At 49.6% G+C, this 22029-nt stretch overlaps 1 protein-coding gene across 1 annotated transcript; it reads right to left on the bottom strand.

Moving 5' to 3' along the window:
* Positions 1-590: 590 nt before the first annotated feature.
* FAM210B (family with sequence similarity 210 member B) lies at positions 591-12870 on the bottom strand. The gene is made up of 3 exons (XM_058562439.1): positions 12670-12870; positions 3165-3340; positions 591-2966 (listed from the first exon to the last, which is right to left on the bottom strand). The coding sequence occupies exons 1-3, from the start codon at positions 12853-12855 to the stop codon at positions 2750-2752; spliced, it is 579 nt and encodes a 192-aa protein (XP_058418422.1). The 5' UTR covers positions 12856-12870; the 3' UTR covers positions 591-2749.
* Between the last annotated feature and the right edge of the window lie 9159 nt (positions 12871-22029).

The following is a 22029-nucleotide window of genomic DNA, read 5'->3' on the forward strand; positions in this document are numbered from 1 at the left end:
GGAGGAGCAGGTCTGTCCCTCTGTTGGTCTCTCATGTTCTATGTGCTCCTAATGCATCAAGTTACATATCTGTTTCTAGATGCCAACATCATCTGTTCATCAACCACAGATACGGTAAAGGAAAAGGTGGAAGTGTTGAGCTTACTGAGAAATAATAGAGAAATAATGCTTTCATGGCTCACTTTGAATGTAAGAGACTAGATATCAGATATGTCTATAAGTAGCAACCTAAACTTCCAAGTAAAAGTTGACGAAGTATCACAGAAACTTCAAAACAAAACAACTGAGTAAAACTGCACGGTCCAGTAAACCCCCTTGGGACAAAGTAAGTTCTGGTTCCCACAGTCTTGAGCTGACCCAACTTTTACATTCCCTAAGGCATATTTCATGTACCGCCCAGCCGAGCTATAGTTAACATGATGTGATTAACTTCACCAGTGGTACTAGCTAAACTGTCATTTCCCCAGACCCACACAAGCAAAGAAAATAGCTCATTGTAGGAGCACACCATTAATAAACTAGTCACACACAGTGCTGCTTCATAATCGTGACAATTATGGCTTACGAGAAGAATAAAAAGGTCTTCATACACTTTACAAAGATGTTTATTTGTTTTATGAGATTTAAGCTGCTCATTGTGTCAGATAAAAAATTAGAGGTGAACCATGGCTTACATTTTAAAATAGATCATCCGTTTTATTCCCCTAGTTCCATAAAAACAATGTAAATACAAGCAATTTGTACATCTTGCTGGTGAATTCACATGATGCTCTAGTTCCCTGATCCTTGGATTTCCTCATCCTCTGCATTTATTCTTTTCTGATTTGACCACTGGTCACTGGAGTGGAGTGGAGTTGGGGCTAAGAAGAGAACGCTATGGCTATTTGGTATGATAATGTTATTGCTTGCCCTTTCAGTCCACTCGAATTACTCCAAACATAGAATCAAAGTTGAAAATTGAAGCCCTGAACCCTATAGGCATCACTGTCAGCTTTTTTTGCATAGGCATTACTAGGGATCTGAACGGTAGGGACACTGCTAGAGAAGGTGGTTAAGAGCCAACTGTTTAAATAAAGATGAGATGACATGGAGCTGCTGGTCTTGTCCACACAAGGCATTACCTAGCACTATATCAGGCATCTTGCTCAGCTGTGTAGATGTCCTTGGAATTAGATCCAGAAAGGCAGTTTCAACTTAAAATTGGTAAAATCTTTTGGCAATGGGCTAATTGCTTTAAAAGGGAAAAAAAAAATACGGATTCACTTTAAAGATTTTGCAAGTGAAGAAACTGTCCCATAAAGATTCTTATAAAAGTTAACTGAAATAACTGATATGAGTTACTGTGGACTACCAGGGAACTATCAACAGCTAGATCATAAAACCAAAAAGGTCAGTTTTTAGTTTCTTTAGTTTTCTGATTGTCACAGATGTAATCAAAACAAGAACTGGGAGCCAGAAAGATAAAACAACTCCCTGGACCACCGTGGCAGGGCAGATTGGTTAGACCCGGATTCCCAGAGTGTGGAGCAGGTGCTCTGCGTAAGCCGGGCCTGGAGGGCAGCAATTCGTGATGCTGAATCTCACAGGAAGGAACTCCTCAGTGCCTGCTCCTGACTACTTCAAGGACAAAGTCTCAATTTGAGTCTGTGTACTTGAATTTCTCTTCTTAAAGAATGTCCTGAACAGGAGAGTGAGGGGGGCCTCAGGTCATACACCCTTTTCCTGGTAAAACTGGCAAAGTAGAATGTAATTACGCCTGCCTGCCTGCCTCCCAGCTTGTATATTTCACAGTGGCCTCCCATTTACAGCAAGTGCTACTAATTTTCCTTTTTAGAGAGTGACACAAATCTTTTTTACATAATTTTAACTCAATTGGAAAATATAAGTAGCAACACAATGTAAACATTGTGAGAGTCATTCTGGAATGTTTGAAGTCTGAGATACAGAGGGTTAAGCAAGATTGTCTTAGCTTTCCATATGGCAGTATCCAAACTCCTCTGAGGACGGGGCACCGGGAGCCAAGTGATGCCATTACTACTGGACAAAGTTTCCATATTTTACCTAAACACAGACAGATGACCTTGACCTTGACCTACTTTAATGAAATTTGAGAAAAACCACCTGAGGTAGGCCCCATCATGTCCAGATTTGAAGGTGTTTTGGGATCAATGAAACACACCAGAAATACTCGTTTTTCTTTCCCCAAAACAAGTAGAATGAATGTCAGTGTTGATGCTAATTTACATCCTGATTACATATTGTTAAGTCTTAAATTCTGCTTAACTGTAGCACTGGCAGCTATTTTGCAGAATATTGCATATTAAACCACAGGCGGCCTGACAAATGTTGGAGGAAGGGGAATTTTAAAAACCAGCTTAATGAATCATTGTCCTGTAAGAACTTGAGCAAAGATTAACCCCTGGGGCTTTTGTAGACAGACCCTCACCAATGATCTTCCAAAAGGAACATTTCATAGGCTCACATTTTGTTTGACATGACAACTCATTTGTGATGTTTTGCTGACAGTTTTGATTATGTATACAAGCCTTATGATGAAAAACATTAACAAAATTTATAAAGCAGAAAAATTACAGTTATTCAAAAACTTGAAGTATGCTGGCAAAAGTAAAACTTATCCATGAGAACATAGCAATTAGCTCTTGCCCTCCCCCCCAAAAAAACCCTAAAACCAATCTGAAATGTGTAATTTAAAAGAAATAGGTTTTCAGGCCCACAATTGAAGAGTTCATCAAGGCTTTGCAGCTGGAGGTTTAAAAAATCCCACTTTCCGAAAATATCTGACAACGAAGGGCACAGAAACTAAGGTAATACTGATCCTCACTGGCGCAAACAGCTTGTGGATGGCATAAGCCACCACGAAGGTACCTGTGCCCGCCGCCATTTTTGACTGGACCAGTGACTCTTTAAATCCGAGTTGCAGCAGGACTGCAGACATGTCCACACCACTGGAGGGGAAAGAGGCAAAAACCCGATTATTACAGCAAGGGGTTAAATTAAATCAATTTGGCTATGAGATTTACAGTATTTTTAAAAATGTGATGAAAGTAGCTAGAAGAATAAAAAGTCTTAGGGGAAAAAGTTCTTATACAAACAATCTTACATGACAGTAGAAAACCAATATTTATTACTGTCAAAAATCTTACCTTGAAACAACCATGTAAAATATGCCCAAGGAGATTAGCGAGATTCCAATGTGCAGGGAGACGCCAACGGCGCCATATTCTTGAAAAACCTTTTTCAGCTGCTGCGATTTGCTTTGCTTTTTCTCCTCTGCTCTGCTGACATCGCTGCCTGCTGTTGCAGTGATTCTGCTGGGGTCCTGTGCACAAACCAAAGAAGGGAGACACTCTAGGGCAGGAGCGGACGTTAGTGTCCTCACCAGCTTTCACATCACGCACTGTTGTGCTCTCTTTCCCTCCAGTGCGAGATCAGTTACCTCTTACCCAGTGGGCTGAGGCTAATGCCCACTTAGCCACTAAGTGTGGTGAAAGGCTGGGTACTAGGTATGAAGGGCAGAATGACGGCTCCAAAGGTGTCCAGGTCCTAGTCCCCAGAGCCTGTGAATATGTTACCTTACATCGCAAAAAGATTTTGAGATGTGATTAACGTAAGGATCCTGAGATGGGCAGGTCATCCTGGATTTTGAGTGAGACCAATGTAATCACAAGGGTCCTTATCAGTAATGAGAGGGAAGCAGATGTGAGGACAGAAGCCAAGTTAGAGATTTGAAGACGCTGCACCACTGGCTTTGAAGACAGGAAATGCAGCCAAGGAATGCAAGCAGCCTCGAGAAGCTGGAAAAGACAGGAAATGGACTCCCCCCACAACCCAGGCTTCAGAGGGAACCAGCCCTGCTGACACCTTGACTTCAGACCTGTAAGACCTAGTTTGGGCCTCTGACCTCCATAACTGTAAGATAATAAATGTGGGTTGTTTTAAGCCACCAGGTTTACGGTAATCTATTACAGCAGCCATAGGAACTAAAACGCCAGGGCTCACACCCTTGAGGACAACGATGATCCTTTATCGAGCACTTTCTCTGAGCCAGGCAGTGGTCAGATGCTTCTATGCATCCGCTGTCTCCTTTCGTCCTCACAACAACCTCTAGGTAGATACTATTGTTCTTTCCACTTTACAGAGGAGCAACACAGGCTTACAGGGGCCAAGGAATTGGCCCAAAGTCACCAAGACTAGAACCCAGGTCGTCTGATTCCACAGCCTGAGCACATGACAACCATGCCAGACTCTACAAAACCAGGACGGTGGGTGCGAAATAAAATGGAGCAGAAGCTTTGGGATATTTACTTCCAGATTTAAGATTTACCCCTGAGATTTGAAAAGATAAAAAGGGAGGGCCGGGCCATAAATACACTGGCTGGGATTTGTACAGAAATAATTCATTGCACCTGGTGTCTGTTAACATTTGTTGAGCACCTACAGGGCCTGGTATGTTTGAGAGAAACAAAAAAAACAACATTGGATTAAAAAAACCCAACTCCTTCTCAACATGGAGAGTGCCTTTTTAATCAAAGGATTTCTCTAACAACAGGCCTCTTCCGGGCAGGCGGTTATCCCGGTCAGTTAGTTCCAGTTACTGACTTTGCAGCAGGATGGCCTCTCCCGCGTACTTTTGAGCATGCTGCAGCTGAGCCACGCTTCACAGGCAAGAGGGAGGAGCACGACAGCCCAGCATCCCCAGGAGGCAGAAGCAGGACTCCCCGGAATGAAAATGAGAAAGAATACAGGGCCCCAGAGCAGAGGCCTCCAGACTCAACAGCGCCTGGGCTGCAGGGGACCTCCCAGCCCCACCCCTGACCCACTTCAGGAGCTCTGACCATGCTTGTCTGGGGTTAGGCCCCAGATGCTGCTTTTCCCATGAGCTCCCAGGTGGCCCAGATGCCGCTGGTCCGTTTGTACCTATGTCCAGGCGCCCAGCCTCTGATTTTATAGAGCTGGGGTGAGGCCTGGGCACCGGGATTAGTTATCAGTTCTCCAGGTGATTCTAATGTGATCGGCCAGGGTGGCCGGGGGAACCTCTACTCACCTCTCCTGCCTCACTTTGCCCTGCTCTTTCCCACCCTCAGCAGACTCTCCAGGTGGGCCTTCCCTTCTACTCAGATGCACCTCCACTTCCCAAGCCGGAAATGCAAACATCAGCTCCTCCAAGCGGCCCTCCGTGACCACCTCACCGCTGCCTGCCCTCCATGGCAGCCCCCTTCTCACATCACCCACTTCCCTCTTCGAAGTTTCTATCTTCAAGAATTGTCTTGCTTATAATGTAACAAATACATGTAACAGATAACGTAAGCATTGTTTGCCTGTTTGCTGTTGGCCAGAGGCCTGGAATATGTGTGGTTCCAGGGAGCAGGGGCCTGGTCTGTCCTGCTCGCTCCTGTGCTTGGCTTCGAACTAACAGAGCATCTCTGCCGAGTGTATCAAGGTCAGGGAGCCAAGGGAGCATTTCCATTTTTCACACTTCTGCAGTGTTGAGATGGACCACGGTGAGCATGTATGAGGATGTGACAGGGGGTCCCTTCCCTCCTCAGATACTTTCACTGCCTACTGTCCTACCCCCCTCACCTGCCAGGCCCCCGCTGTGTCCATTCTGTCCCCTGAGCCACCAGCGCCCCCAGCCCTGGTGGTCCACCCTCAGCCCTCCAATCCTCAGGACTCGGGCAGACCCTCTCTTGCGGCAGACACCCCGTCAGAACTCGTTGCTCTGCCCTTGTGCTCCCCATGGCGGCTCCTTCATTCTGCCTTCTGGCCCCTTCTATCCCCCTACTGAACTTTTCCTTCTTTGACTGACACACTTGGACCAGAACTCCCAGACAACTCTTGCCTGGGGTGTGGCGGGAATGTAAGAAACAAGCCCCGACGGGCCTGTCCTCACAGGTCTCGTTCACGAGGGGCTCACCCTCCGGAGCAGGAGATGCATGGCTGTTACCTAAAGGGCACACCTGCGGGGCAGCGGGCTAAGTGCGCTTGGGGGAAGCTGCTTCCGAACGGAACCTGCCGCCGGTGGTCTTTGGGTTTCCTCTCTCCAGGGCACCCCGTGTGTCTGTGCAGGGAGGGCACTGGGAGCAAGAAGGGGTGCAAACCCCGGCATGACCTCGGCCGGGGGGGGCCCTGGCCCTACACCCACCCTGGCTGATGACTCCCAGATGTGCATCTCCCAGAACTCGGAACTGGCACGATTGCCTCGGCTGGGGTGTCGACAGCCACACATCCCCAACACGTCCAGACAAGCTCCTGATCCACCCTCCCCCACACTCTCCTCTCACGGTCAAGGTGGTCCCCATCTCAGCAAACTCCATCCTTCCAGTCACTCTGGCCAAAACCTCTGAGTCACAGTGACTCCTCTCTCTCATCCAATCCATCAGCCAACGCTGCTGTGTCCAGACCCCGCCACCCTGGCCCAGGCCCATCATCTCCCGCCTGGATTATTGTGACAGCCTCCCAACTGGTCCCCTGCTCCCACCCTTGACCCCTCCAGTCTAGTCTCCACACAGCGGCCAGAGGGACCCTGCAAAAACCTAGGTGGATTGCAGCACCACTCCCCTAGAGGCCTCCTGGAAGCCAGAGCAGCCTCTGCACCAGTCCCCTCAGCTCCCAAACACACACCCCAACCCCCCGGACCCTTCCCTCTCCCTTCCCGCCATTCCAGCCACACCAACCTCCTCGCTGTGCCTTCAGGAAAACAGGCCCAGCACACTCAAGGCGCTGGCATCTGTTGTTCCCTCTGCCAGGACGCTTTTCCCCAGATGTCCTCACAGCTCGCTCCCTCACTGCCACCTCCAGATGTTTATCAAATGTCACCTCAGGGAGGCCCTCCTGGACCCTCTTTAAAACTAAGACCCCTTTACACGCCCTCTCCCTGCGTATTTTCCTCCATCATGCATTTACCATCTAACACACCACATGTTTCTCCCTCCTTCCCAGGGAGGGGCCCATCCATTCTGGTAACAGTTTTATTGATATATAAATTACAAACCACATAGTTCACCTGTTTAAAGTATACAGTGGAATGGTTTACATGTGTTTACAGCTGTGCAACCATCACCATAATCTAATTTTGGAACATTTTCTTCTCCCAATTAGCAGTCACTCCCATTCCCCTCCTCCCCCATCCCCTTTGAGGGAAGGCAAACACCAGTCTCCTTTCTGTCTCTGTAGATTTGCCCATCCTGGACACTTCAAATAAATGGAGTCATACAATATGTGGCCTTCTGTGATGGGCTTCTGCTATGGACTGAACATCTGTAACCTCCCCAAAATTCCTATGTTGAAACCTAATCCCCGATGTGATGGTATCTGGAAGAGGGAGATGACTAGGTCACGAGGGTGGAGCCCTCATGCATGGGATTAGAGCCCTCATAAAAGACCCCAGAGAGCTCTCTCGCCCCCTCCACCATGTGAGGACACAAGGAGAAGACGGCGTCTATGAACTAGGAAGCGGGCCCTCGCCAGACACTGAGTCTACTGGTGACCTTGGGCTTCAGTCTCCAGAACTGTGAGAAATAAACATTTGTTGTTTAAGCCCCCCATTCTGTGGTCTTTTTGTTATAGCAACCCAAATAGACTAAGACAGTTTTCACTTAGCATCATGTTTTCAAGGTTCACTCATGTTGTAGTGGGTATTAGAACTTCATTCCTTTTTTTTTTTTTTTTGGGTGAGGAAGATTAGCCCTGAGCTAACATCCATTGCCAATCCTCCTCTTTTTGCTGAGGAAGACTGGCCCTGGGCTAACATCCGTGCCCATCTTCCTCTACTTTATATGGAACGCCGCCACAGCATGGCTTGATAAACGGTGCGTCGGTCCGTGCCCGGGATCCGAACCTGTGAACCCTGGGCTGCCGAAGCAGAGCACGCGAACTTAACCGCTACACCACCAGGCCGGCACCAGAACTTCATTCCTTTTTATGAGGCACAGTTTGATTTACTGAAATACAAAGTACAAATTCTAAAATTTACTTTCTAGGGCAAGCTGGGAGCCACAGTACATTTTACACCCTCCAAAGAATGTCTGCTCTGTCAGGGAGCACTGCTGACCCTGGTCACCCCTGGGGCAGCCTCTCAGCCCAGTGTCCTGCAGGACTAGGAAGGCCGGGCTCTGGACATGCCAACCGGGACGCTGACCCTGCAGTCTGCATCTGGAGAAGATACACCGTGGATGCTGCACGGATGCAGAAGATAAGAAAGCCACAAAAGCAGACCACCCTATTGTCCCCAAACGAACTAAGGCTCAGTGAAGGGCCACATTCCGGGCACGGCGAGGAGGGGGTGGGATTCAGCCTTGGATTAAAACTTGCCCAGAGTCATCCTTGATTTATAATCACACACAACAGCTACTCATGTGCCCCTCCTCCCAACAAAAAGTCTCTACAAAACTCAAGTTAGTTAAGAGAGTCTTTTCTTTACCTCCTGTCTCTATATATTTGCCCAACAGACAAACAGCCAATTGAAAGAGCATCTCTTTTGTTCCCAAACTGTAGTTGGGATGGAAAAAATAAATAAATAAAACCCAAAATGCCCAGAAGCTTTGGTTCTGGAATTAATCTCAGTTTCAAAAAGGCTGCTCCCGGCCTTGGGAATTAAGCGTTAAGGCCCGGGGGGTGGGGATGAACAGTATTTCATCACTGCCTTTAGCTTTGACTTCTGGGAGTTATTTCAGACTCATGAAAACAAAGACTTATAAAAAGGGGGAGGGGCTACTGAAATCCAGAGACTGAACTCTGACAGGCAGGAAAGCATGACATTTCTTGAAAGGTTTTAGGAAAACCTCAGTGTCCTCAGGATAGGGGGGTTTGAGCCAGGCGCTGGGATTAGCACTTTAAAGGCATCATTTCATAAAAACCCTCTCAACCCCGTGATGTGGGGACCTCTGTCCTTCCCACTCTGACAGTGGGAGACCGAGGTTCCAGGGGAAGTGGCAAGCTCGCTGGCAGCGCCTGGACTGGTTACTGCGCAGTCACCACCAGGCCACACGGCCTCCATAATCATTAGCAGATGCTCCTTCATGTCCTGTAAGGGTTGAACATTCCTACAGGAAGACAATTCTCCAGAACTTCAAGGCTCTGGAGGGGAGAAGGAAAACTGTCATCAGTCTCCTTTGGGTTGGCTGGCACATGTTCCCTCCCCTTTCCTCAAAGCCTCTGATGGCCTCCGCCCGCCACCAGCCAGAATGGTGCTCAGAGCGCAGGTTCTTTCTGATAAACACGGCCCCACCCGACTTTTGGCTGCTGAGAAGTGCTGCAGATGGGAGCACTGCCAGCCGCCAGGCGCTGATAGCACACACGATCTACTCTCGACAGCTCCAAGTGCCAGCCAACATCTGAGAGAGGCTGGTGACGGGAAAGCCCCCTTCATTTCCCACCCTTGACACTGGGCCCAACCAAGCTTAATTACACCCCATCTGTCCATTCACCAGGACCTGGCGCAGCCATCCCCGTTGAGGGCGCTTTTCTTTACAACCTCTGTTTTGGCAAAAGGCCTTTTGGCCAAAAAGGAAAAAGAAAAAGGCAGCCAGACTTCCAGCTACGGAACAGCCAGCATCTACTGCAAGACAATGAGAGGGACAAAATATTCAGACACAACAGGCAACTTCCTGTTAGCCAGCCCAGCGGTTAGTTTTTAACTTTCCAGAGTTAGACTCTTACTTGGACAATTTTTTTTCTTTTATCTCAGTAAAAGGAAATATCTGTAAGCATTGTGAGCCATGCGATTTTCTTCCTAACCCTGGAGGAACCTAAAGGAGCTGAAACAAACGAATTTATGAGGGGGTGACTTGCAAGGAATGGAAACTTTTCAGACATTCATTTCTTTGTGAAATATCACCTAAAGTACCTGTGACATGTCAGGCACTGCCCAGGATGCATATAACATTCTACATCCCCCAGTGTCTGTACTTAGATAAAGCGTTTTCACATACTTGCGTGAGTGTGTGCGTGTTTGTGTGTGATTCCCCCCCAAACATTTATTAAAGTACAAAAGGCTGTATCAGAAGGGGCAGGAAGGTTTGAGGAATGAGCCAAAGATCTTGTTCACAAATTGCTCACACTGTTTCGAGTGATGCCTGTTTTCCTTCATTTGATAAATAATATTGATAATAAACACTAAATTGTGTTTACTTTGTACCAGGCACTGTTGTGAGTACTCTGAAAATATTAATTCATATAATCTTCACAACAACCGTGTGAGATAGGCACTACTGTCATCCTCACTTGACAGAAGAGGATCCTGGAATCCCAGAGAGGTTGAGTAATTTACAGAGGATCACACAGGGATTACCTGTCAGAGCTGGGATCCAAACCTGCTGAGCTATGTTCCTCACTTATTCAGGAGGGTCTGCTCTGTGTTAGGCACTGCTCTAAGCGTGGGGGACAGAGCAATGAAGGAAACAGACAAACCCCACCCTCAGGGAGCCTACAGTCTAGTGGGAGAGGAGGGACAATAACAGAGAAGGAAAGTATCAGGGCTGCTAGAGGTGACAAGTGCTCTGGAGAAACACCAAGGAGTGGGGGCAGACAGGTAGGACTGCGGGAGGGATACTGCCAGTTTAGAGGAGGTCATCAGGGAAGGGCTCCCTGAAGAGGCAGCATGTGAGAACTGCTGGAGACGAGGAGGACAGGGGGGCTCAGGGAGAGCAAGTCACTTGCCTAAGGTTTCCCTCCTGTAAGTGGTAAGTGTAGGCAGGCTGGGCTGCTCTGCCGGGCGACATGACATTGAATCAGGTTAAGTGAAAAAGGGAGGTTTCTCCTGTGGCTCTACGTCCTCCCTCCCCGTTAGAGCAGACGCTGAAGGCAGAGGTGGGCTGTCTCTCTTCCGGCACATTTGGAGACCCCAGCTGAGCACTGTACTCCCTCCTCCCAGAGATCAGAGACGCGGTGCCTGTGGGTAGCCAGGACAGCCAAGCCCCAGGGGAGGCCTCCCTCTACCTCCTCCCAGGCCCCGCTGGGGAACTGTTTTCTCAGGGAGATGAGTTTTTCGGTCCTAATTTCCTGTTAGGTTCTGATCTCACTTGGATCCTGCCCATCTGCCAGAAAGCAGGAGAAACAAAGCACAGCTTGTGGGGCCCTGTGATTTTATATATCTACTGTGATGATAATAACAAAGTTAACATTAATTTAGAATGAACCAGGTGCCAGGTATGCACATTACCTCGTTTTACACTCACACTCTATGAAATATGAATTATCAATATGCCATTTTACAGATGAGGAAACCGAAACACAGAGAAGTGAGGGAATTTGACGAAGGCCACAGAACTAGTGAGGAGAGACACGAATACGGGGAGTCTGAAACCACACTCATCATCACTGTATACACATCTCTCTCTCTCTCTCTCTCTCACACACACATGCAAACACTGGCCAGGGCCCTGGCTAGGGACAAGGCTGATGTGGCTGAGGGGATGGACAAGCAAGTCAGGAGATCATTTCAGATGATGAGTGTGGAGAGGATCCACACCCATGGGCCTGAGGGGGGCCAGTGGAGGCACCCAAGGCATCACTGGTAGTCAGGGAAGGCTTCTTGGAGGAAGCGACAGCTGGGCTGAGCCATGAAGAATCACTAGTAGGCAGCTGGGTGTGTGCGCAGGATGCCAGATCCGTGAGGATCCCCAAACTGGGCTCAGGATTTAGAGACAAGATCTACAGGCTGCTCATGTGTTGGGAGAGCAGAAGGCAGGGAAGGAAGCGTCTCCCATCTGCGTGGGAGGCATGGTAAGGGCATGCCTCCGACAAATCCCCACAGAACGTTCAGGAAGCGCGGGCTCTGCTGGCACTGTGCTCCAGCATGCATCAGCTCATGGAATTGTCCCCCAAACTCTCACTGGGAAGAGCCCCCTGAAAGGTCAGCAAACAGGCTCAGAGGCCTTCAGCGCCTGGGGTGCGGTCACACCGCTGGGAGTGGAGGGGCCCTGATCTGACCCAGGACTGCAGGCTGCCAAGCCTGAGGCACTCCTGCAGGAAGCTGGGTTCTGCGTGTCCCAACTTGTTAGCCCTGTATCTCCAGACTCCACCACTTAATTACTGTTTTTCTTTAAAGAAACCTACTTAAAAAAACACAACTGTAATAAATGTTTTTTTTAATCAAAGGAAAGCCTGTATTACCATTCTGAATGGAAACCAGTTTTCACTTAACACGCACAGAAGGCACCCGAAATGAAATACGTTGAACGAAACAACACTGTGGTTTCTGGGCTGAGTCCTGCCTGAAGTCCGACGGGGAGGCCTGCTCTCTGGTTAGATAAAAAGGGAGGAGCAGCAGGTGTTGGGAGGTGTTCAAGACAGCAGCACCCCCGGCGCGTTTCTCCTGGGCAAAGTGAGGAGGCTCTGCAGGCCAGGTGAGGACGTGAACACCAAGCCCACCCACAATTCTATCGGCTGCCGCCACCGTACCGGCCGGCGCTTTGGGAACCTGGGGCTCCGCAGGAGACTGTGCGACCCTGGGCAGATCACCATACCTCCCGGAGCCTCAGTTTCTCCGGCTGTCAATTGGGAGGATCTTCCTTAGCTCGTAGAGATCTGGGGCCTGGGGACCCGGGAGGTGCTCGGTGTCGGGCAGCTGCGCGTGCACAGCTGTCCTTCGGCGGCGGTGGACCGAGGACCGGGACGCCCGGGGACCGCGGTGGGGGTGGGGAGGCTCACCTGGCGGCCGCGGCCGTCCCCGCCGGCAGCGCGCACCAGCGGGGCGTCTGGCCCGGGCCGGAGCAGCGGCAGGAACAGGGGCGGCGGGGAGCAAGGGGCGGCGGCGCTGAGGAGCCAGGCGGCGCGAGGCCGGACCCGGGCGCCCGCCCTGCCCGCGGGGCCCAGCAGCACCAGCAGCCCAGCCATGGTGCGTGCAGAGGCGCTGCGGACCGGAGGGGGAGCCAGCGTGTGGGCGGGGCCCGCAGGAGAGCCGGAGCAGCGTCGGCGGGGCGGAGCAGGAGCCCAGCGCGAAGTGGGCGGGGCCAGAGAACTGTGCGCAGCACTTGACTCCGCCCACCTGCCCCGCCCCTCCATAGCCGGAGCCGCGCTCGGAGTGGGCGGGGCCGGAGCTGGAGCCCTGGGCGGAATGGGCGGGGCCAGAGAACTGTGCGCAGCACTTGACTCCGCCCACCTGCCCCGCCCCTCCATAGCCGGAGCCGCGCTCGGGGTGGGCGGGGCCGGAGCCGGAGCCCGGGGCGGAATGGGCGGGGCTGGAGGCGCCCGCCTTTTCCGACTTAGTCTTGGAATTCATACAGCTCCGATTCTGCGGCATTATGTTGGTTACAAGCGAGTCAGACGCCAGCCCAGCTTCAAGAGTTAGGGGGTTAGACTCCTCCAGCTTGATGGAAAGTGGCAGGGTCACATGTGGAAAGGCTTGTGGGAGGGGAAATACTGTTGTGACCATGTTGGGGAAATACAATCTGGTGCAGTATTCAATAACTATTAACTGATAATAATGATAATAATCTTTGGTCTCCATTCTACAGAATAAACTTAAGCTCAAAGAAATGGAGTATTTCTTATCCTCATACACTTCTCATGCCTGACCCCTTGTACATTTTTTGATTGAGACTAAAGCATCCAAAATCTTTCTAGATCTTTGCTATTTGAGGCAGAAAAGAGTTTAGCACAGGGAACTGGCGCTTGGAAGATCATTGGAAAAACTGGAGGAGTGGGCACTAGGCTGGGCTCCCAGGACGCAGCAACCCCGGCCAGCCAGAGGAGCTGCTCCTCAGCCAACTGGGAAGGTGGGCATCAGGAGTCCCCAGGGGAATGAATGAATCCTAGAACACACTGCCATAGCTGTGATCCAGGGATCAGGAAACTGCCTTCCAGCTCCCACAAGACGGGTCACTGGACACTGGAAGGCGGGGTCAGGCTGCTACCTCTGCCACAGCTGCCTGTCCACACCCATGGGCTGGTGACTGGACACCTGAATTCTGCTGCAGAAAACCCTCACATGTCTGCAAACTTGTTCACAAGCAGCAAACAGCCCAAGCCACAGGAAGACGCCTCTGCCCCATTTCTACCTTCAAAATACTGTGCAAGTGCATCCAGCTGGCAGAAACTAATTTATATCCAGAAACCTATCTGCAAAGGAGTCTGGGAAATTTTAGCTTTTCTGCCAAGAAAGTACACTGGAAAGAGATGGAAATCAACATGCCCAAATTCAGTACCTCAGCAAATTGAAACCCTTTCTGGAACCCCCATCCCTGCCCCAACCTTGAGAAGCCCCTTATATCTCATAGGCTAGCACTGTGTCACATGATCACTCTTAGCTGCAAGGGAGTCTGGAATTTGAGGATCTGGCAAAAGGAAACGGACTTGGCTTAGATGGGAGCAGGCACGTGTCTTCCTGAACACAATTAGGGTTTTGTTGGCACGGGGGTAGAGGAGGATGGCTGTGGGCCGGAGTGGTAACTCCCAGACGGTGCCACCAGGCTGTGTGTGGCGGTGAGTGTGAATAACACGGGGAGTGCATGTGTGCAGGTGGGAAGCAGCACACTCGAGTGTGCGTATGTGAAGGGGTTGAGACTGAAGGGGGCCAAGGTGCTGAAGGAAGGAGGAAGGATTTTCCCTTCCGGTGGAGGAACCACTTATTCCCAGTTTCCAAGAGAACATAATATTAGTCTGCTCTGGGATCGAGGGCCTCAGATTACTTATTGTGGCTTGTTTCTATAGGAATGTGGGAGATAGATTCTGGAGCACACACAGAGGAACTGTTCAAATAGAAAGTGGACAGTGTTTGGGACAAATTGCTGTTTTTCTCCCAATACCTATTCTCTGACCATACCTGAGCCTTCTTGAGGACAAGAGCATTTTTATTCCAATTCTCCTCTCTTTGTCAGATTCTGCAGTGACTGTTCCACCCAGAGGCCTCCCTCCTCCCTGATGCCTCCTCTCTTAGCACATGCCCCCTCCTCCTCCTTCTAGGAGAATCCTGAGTCCTGACTGATGGCCCCAGCCTACCTCTTGATTGCCCTCCATGCCACTGCCCACCTCCTTCTGCTTCTGTCCCTTTTCCCAAGGCAGACCCAACCACCCACACCCATACATCACTTCTTCCCTCCTCTCTGTTCATTTCCAGTCAGCATTCATTGTTCTGAACACCTGCTGTGTGCCAGAGGCTGTGCTGGCAGCAGGTGATGCAGTGAAAGGAAGGCCTTGTTGATTCAAGGTTTGGTAGTTAGCATCATGGCTTTGGTAGGGACAGGCCTGGCTTAGACGTGGCTCTGCCCTGCCCCTTCACGGAGTCCTACTATCTAAGTCTCTGCTTCCTCTATTGGAAGAAGTGGGAGTAATAATCTCAAAGGGTCACTGTGAGGGTCAAGAGAACATGTTTCAGTGCTTGTAGAACAGGGGCTGGCACAGAGTAAGGACGTGAGAAACGGAAATGTGGCTGGCATTTCTTTCTTTTTTGTCTTCCTAGCTCCTTCTTTCTGCTGAAGAGTTCCCTCCTTCCCTACTGTAGTTTGGGTGAGGCTGTCAAATCTCAGTGCCCTGCCTGCCCTCTGGCCAGGCAATGGGCTCAGGATCCAGATCTTGCCCAAGTACCCCTTGTCCCTGGTGTTGATAAAAATGGGGTCGTGCTGTGTGTATGCATTATAATGACTTTTTCACTTAATCTGTCACTATGTCTTTCTTGTTGAAACCATCATTGTGGAATATTATTGAAAAGCTGCAGAGCATTCTATAGTACAGATGCACCATGACTTATTTAATCCAATCTCCTGGTAATGGATGTTATGGACTGAATGTTTGTGTCCCCCTCAAATTCATATGTCGAAGCACTAACCCTCAATGCGTTAGTATTTGGAGATGGGGCCTTTGGGAGGTAAACAGAGTTAGATTAGGTCATAAGGGTGGGGCCCTCATGATGCGATTAGTGCCATTATATGAAGTGCAAAGACACCAAAACTCTCTCTCTCTGCCATGTGAGGATACAGCGAGAAGGTGATCAGCAAGCCAGGAAGAGGGGTCTCACCAGAACCCCACCTTGCTGGCACCCTGGTCGTGGACTTTTAGCCTCTAGAACTGTGAAAAGTAACTTTCTCTTGTTTAAGCCCCTTAGTGTACGGTATTTTGTTACAGGAGTCCAGCAGACTAATATAGATTGTAATGGATATCTAGGTGATCTCCAATTCTTTTTCTGTGATAACTTGAACTTGATTGTCAAGTCTACTAGCCCTTTTCCCAGTCTCCATCCTTCGTGGCGTCTTGCTGCAGCAGAGCCCATCGGTAACCCTCTCCTTGAAGCAGTCTCATCCATCCATTTACTGGCTCATTCAACAGGTACTTACTGGGTGCTGACTGTGTGTGCGGAGTTGCTTCTACCACACAGCGCCTACTGATTCTTCTCCCTCTGTGAACCAGGGTCTTGGGAGGCAAACAGGTCGGAGTTGAGTTCTGGGGCTCGTGACACTGGTTGTGCAGGCCTGAGGAAGGTACGTAACCTCCTTGAACCTCAGCTTTCTTTTTCTGTAATATGGGAATTAACGGCATGTGCCTCTGTGGCTTCCTGAAAGAATGAAAAGCAATCCCATGTGTGCACGGCAGGCATGGTATCAGTGCCCCAGAGGCTTCATCCCCTTCCCCCTTCCCTCCACCTGGACACAGGTGGCCTTGTGGGGCACTGTGAAGGAATGAGGAGGGCAGAGGGGACTACGTGACTCCAGCCCCTGCGGACCGCTTCTGAGCTGGAAACCATGCAGGCCCGGGCTGTAGTCTCTTGTAAAAGGAGACAGGTGCATTCTCTCATTTGTTCAGCAACTATTCCTTCAGCATCCATGTCGTGCTTGGCTCTGTGACAGGCACAAAGGGGGACAGAAGAAAAACAGGTCAGGGCCCTAGTTGTCGAGATGATAGACACAAAAAGAACTCTCAAGCTCCTCCATTCCCAGGACACAGGACTCCCCCACCCCTTAAGCCAGCGTGGAGAATGTCAACAGTGGTGGCTGCCGCCACCTGCTTCAGAGTGACCCTGTTCTCCTCCTGGCCCGCCCCGTGGGAGCTCCATCCCTGTTTGAACCTGCACTGACTTTGGATCATCATCTCTGCTTTTTTCCATCACTTTGGGGGAAGAATCGTGGCTAAAAGCAGGGGCCATGGGGGCAGACAGACCTGGATTTGATTCTGGCTCGGCCACTTACTAGCTGGCACCTTTGCAAGTCACTTCACCTCTGCACGTCACAGTCCTCATCTCTGAAATGTGGACAGTGATAGCAAACACCTTAGTTCCATGTGAGGCTTAAATTGGATAGCATCTTTAGAGTGTTTAGCCTAGCGCTGGCATATGGCAGGGGCTCAGGAAATGTGAGTTATTAAGAGGAATTCTGATTCCTCCTGCCCCAGGTTCTTGCCCAGTTGGGTTTTCTCTTCTTGTTTCCACAAATCAGGTGGAAGATTGGTCCAATGCTTTGGGACTAAAGGCATTTTATGGCTTGGGGCCAAGAGCTGGGGCTTTGGGGTCAGATTGCCTAGGGGTGTGTCCCCACTTTACTGTGCACTTACTGTGTGACTGGGCAAGTCACTTTACATCTCTGAACCTCCGTTTTCTCATCTGTAAAATGGGGATAATAATAGTACCCACCTCGTGGGGTTGCTGTGATGATTAAGAGAAATCATGCGCATAGGGTGCGGGGCATGGGGCCTGGCAGACACGGTGCCCCCCTGAAAGCCAAATGAGTGACCATCATTGTTTCTCTGCATTCATTCATTCTGAGAAGAGGGTGAATGGTGTGGGCTTTGATTATGTCCGCTGAGAAGAGTGGCAGCTTGTTGGAGGATGGGGGAGCTGATATGGCATTTCGAGAATCTCCTCTCGACTGCCTTTGAGATAGAAATGGATCACTTCCCAGTATTTAGGAAGGATCTGGATTAGCTGGGACTAGGATGTCTGAAGACTTTTTTTTTTTGCATAATGTCTGAAATGGTTGCTAATGAGAATGTCTGAAGTAGTTACTAATAGCCATTTAAAGACTCCTGAGTCATGTCTGTGAAGCATGGGGATTAACAGGAAATAAAATCAGTATCCGTAAAGCAAACCAGTTCTTGCCTGTTCTATTGGCAACTGTGGAGTTTTTAAAAGCTCAATTGATTTCTTTTATAATAAGTAATACTTGCTCATTGTAAAAAGTGAAATTCAAACGACACGGCCAGTAAGTTCATTTATTCATTCAATGAGCATGTTTTGAACACCTACGCAGTGCCAGGCACCCAGCCGTGATCTAGGAAGACAAACAGTCCCACGGGGCTTATGATCTACTGGGGAAAAGTGTTGGGGAAATAAAATTCAGAACAAAATCTCCTGCCAACCCAGAAGACCTTTCCACAAAAGGAGAAGAGAAAGAGAACAGCTTTATTATTGAATAAACATTAAACCACAATGTGATGCGTACCCCAGGCGATCCACTGAAGAGACTGCAAAGACAGAAAGAAATCTCACCGTTTCATACAGCTGAGCAGATGCAATCTGTTACATCCATGCTCTCAAGATCAACAATAATTAGTTCTCAAGCAAGAGGACTTGACAGCACCATGTGTCACACACAGTTCATCCTCAATCCATTGGTAACTGGGGCGGCCATTTGTGTTTGCTAATTGTCTTTATCCAAAGGGATAATAAACTTCTCATATCTCTACGACAAGCATGTAATTACAATATGGAGCTCCTCACCAACTGAAACCCTCACCTGGACTAGGAGATGGGGTACTGTCTTCCTTGATGTTTACATTTCAAAGAGATGGTCCTCAAACTCTTAAGAAACACATTCCTGGGGCCAGCCCAGTGGCAACATAGTGGTTGGGTTCACACGCTCTGCTTTGGTGGCCTGGGGTTTGCAGGTTTGGATCCTGGGTGCAGACCTACACATGGCTCATTAAGCCATGCTGTGGCAGTGTCCCACATACAAAATAGAGGAAGATAGGCACAGATGTTAGCTCAGGGACAATCTTCCTCACCAAAAAAAAAAAAAAAAAAAAGAAAGAAAGAAAGAAAAAGAAACATATTTCTGGCTTATAAAAACTGGGAAGAGGCATATTTCACCTTTAAGATGGTTTACATACATCTCAAAGAGGCAGAGAAAGAATTTACCAGTTTTCTAAAGGAAATGGTCTAAGAAAAGGGGTGGGGAGGGTCTCTTCTCTTTTTGCACCAGTGAAAATTTTTTTTTTCTCTTTCAGTTTGTTTTTACCCTTAAGCAGATATGCATTAGACAAATAAGTACAACCTGTGGTGTCAGGCAGCAGTAAATGCCACGTGGAAGAGAAGTACGGGACTGGAGACTAACGGGGGTGTGATTTTAGATAGGCCCTTGGGGGGGTCTCCCTGAAGGGTTCCGTGAGCCCAGAGCCCAGAGCGAGAACCAGGGAAAACCCTCCCAGCAGGAGCCAGTGCCAGCTGCTTTCTGTGTCATTCCAGGCAGGTTGCTGTGTAAAAGCAGTCACATCCGGTTGTTGTTTTGTTTGTTTGTTTGTTTTTTCCAAAAATGGGATTATAACTTGTTCTCCATTTGCTTTTTTCACCCAGTGTCCCATCAAGGATATCTGTCCATGTTGGTAAATACAGAGCGGCCAAATTTTCCTTTAAATGGCTGCATTGTATTCCCTGCAATTGTCATGTCAGAAGTGGCTTACCTCTTTCCTAGTTGATGGACATGTAGGGTCTTCCTAGTGGATGTTCAGAACATGAACTCTGGAGAGGAGCCCAAGTTCAAGCTCGGGCCGCACCACTTGCTTCCTGAATGACACTGGGCCGGTTTTGGAACCTGTGCCTTAGTTTCTGCACATGTAAGACGAGGATAGTAATACCAGGTAAGTGATGGGGTTATTGTGAGGATTAAGTGTATTAACACATGTAAAGTGCTTACAGTAGCGCTGGGCTCAGAGCAGACCTGTATTGGTGTGGGCTATTATACATTATATTAATAATTACTGATTGTTCTCCCATAAGAGTTGTGTATGTCTTGTCCTTCCTTCCCTCCCTCCCTTCCTTCACGCCCCATATATTTATTGAGCATGTCCGATCTGCCCAGGACTGTGCCAGGCACTGTGTAGCAGAGGTGGATGGCTGGGGCGTGGTCTCCGCTCTTATGGGGCTTCGAGTTGGGTGGGCTGATGGACAGTGAACGACTAGCAGAGTGAGGGTAGCGTGATGAATGTGGTGGGCAGTGGGTGATCAGAAAGGCTTCCTCTAGAGGGAGGCCTCAGACACCTAAGGGTGCAAAGGAGCAGACACAGAGCTTTCAGTGGAAGAGGCTGCCAAGCAGAGGGATGGCCCAGGTGCATTTCCAAAGGAAGAAGAGAGCGTGTCAGGGTGGGGGAGTCAGAGGAGGCCTGAGTGGCAGGGCACAAGGACTGAGGGGCATGACCCGGGCTTAGAAAAAGTTGCCACGGGCCAGATCAGTCAATTTTATTTTATTCTAGCTGCAGTGGGTAGGCATGGAAGGGTTTTCATTAGGAGAGCGACACAATCCGATGACCACGTTAAACAGGTCCCTCTGCTTGCTGTGTGGAGAATGGGTTGGAGGAGGCAAGACGAGAAGCAGGGAGCCCCGCTGGGAGGGTTTTGCAGAACTCTGGGTGAGAGAGGACGTGCCTTGGGCTCTGGTGGTGACCTTGAGGCCACATGGGAGGACTTGAGAGACACATGTGAAGCCTGGCGATGGGGCGAAGAGAAGGAGGACTCCGGATTGTTGGAGGAGGTCATCCAGAGGACGTGGCAGCTGGGTGACCTGCCACCTGGTCCCGGGCAGCCAGCGGCCCCTCACCCCACCCCTGCCCTTGGCATGTACATTCTGCAGTCTTTCCAAGGACGCAGCCTTGAGAGAGCAAGGTGTTGCTGAGACCATTTGGACGGTACACGCGACTGAACCCCGTTAAGGGTTCTCTATAAACTTTTAAGATTCCGGCAGGTGGGGGGTGAGAGCCACTTGTCTCAAGGTGCCCAAGATAAGCCTCGTATGTAAGTTCCTTTGCTGGTTAAAACTGGCTCCTACCCATTTGGAGCGGCCTGCCTCTTTCTGGGTCTCTCCTTGCCCTTCAGGAAGGGGCCCTGATTTCACCCGGGGAGCTCTCACCATTGGGAACCAACAGGGACGACTGCAGGACCTCACGCTGAGCACCTGAGAGATGTGGGGCATCTACTGAGCGGGGAAAACTGGGGAAGAGCCGACATGTAGGATAAGTCAAGGTTTTGTCTTTGGGAAAGTTATGTCCCAGGGTCTGTGTGAGACATCAGTGGGAACTCAGAGCTCCACTCCTCTCTGAAACCGCATCCTTGCTGGTCTCTCAGCATGCTGGGCCGATTCTCAGACTTCAACATGAGGGGACATTTTAAAGTGATGTTGATCTTTGGATGACTAGGGAGTGTGTGTGTGCGCATGTGCGTGTGTGCGTGTGTACACCAATCTTTGCTTTGTCTCCCCGCAATTTGTAAGTGTTGCTCATCGGCCTCAAGCTTCATGCACTGTTTCTCGGGTCCTGACCCAGGTCAGTGTGGCCTAGAACACCGGGTTCCAGCCTGGCCCTCCACTGACTGGCTTCTGGGAGTGACAAGCAAGTGAGGGGAACTCATTTGCCTAATACAGCTTCTCTATTTTCTCTCTGTAAGATGGGGACAAATACCCAGGGCCACCATGCCAATGAGGAACTCGGCAGGCCGTAAAAGCATCGTGGAGGCGTCTTTGGGGGAAAACAAAGCCTTTTGATTCACTCAGTTTCCCCTTTTTAATAGATTGCCAAGAAAAAGGGTGGGAGGTGGGAGAGATTGGACCTGCCGATCTCTCTCCAAGAAGAAAATTTCTTATTCCTTCTAGATGCGTGCTGCGGGCATTTGAGTTTTACTCCTGCGATTTGCTTGCTAGCTGACCTTGGCCAAGTTACTCAATCTCTCCGCGTTTATATCCTGTGAAATGAGGATGAGAACATTGTAGACTTTATGGGAATGCTGAAGGCTTTTACTGAAGGCTCTTACAATAGAAGCTGACAGATAGTAAATCCACTGTACCTGCTATCGTACTCCTGCTAGGCGGGAGGACCACT

The sequence above is a fragment of the Diceros bicornis genome, chromosome 19, assembly GCF_020826845.1.
Source record: "Diceros bicornis minor isolate mBicDic1 chromosome 19, mDicBic1.mat.cur, whole genome shotgun sequence".
NCBI classification, from domain to species: Eukaryota; Metazoa; Chordata; class Mammalia; order Perissodactyla; family Rhinocerotidae; genus Diceros; species Diceros bicornis.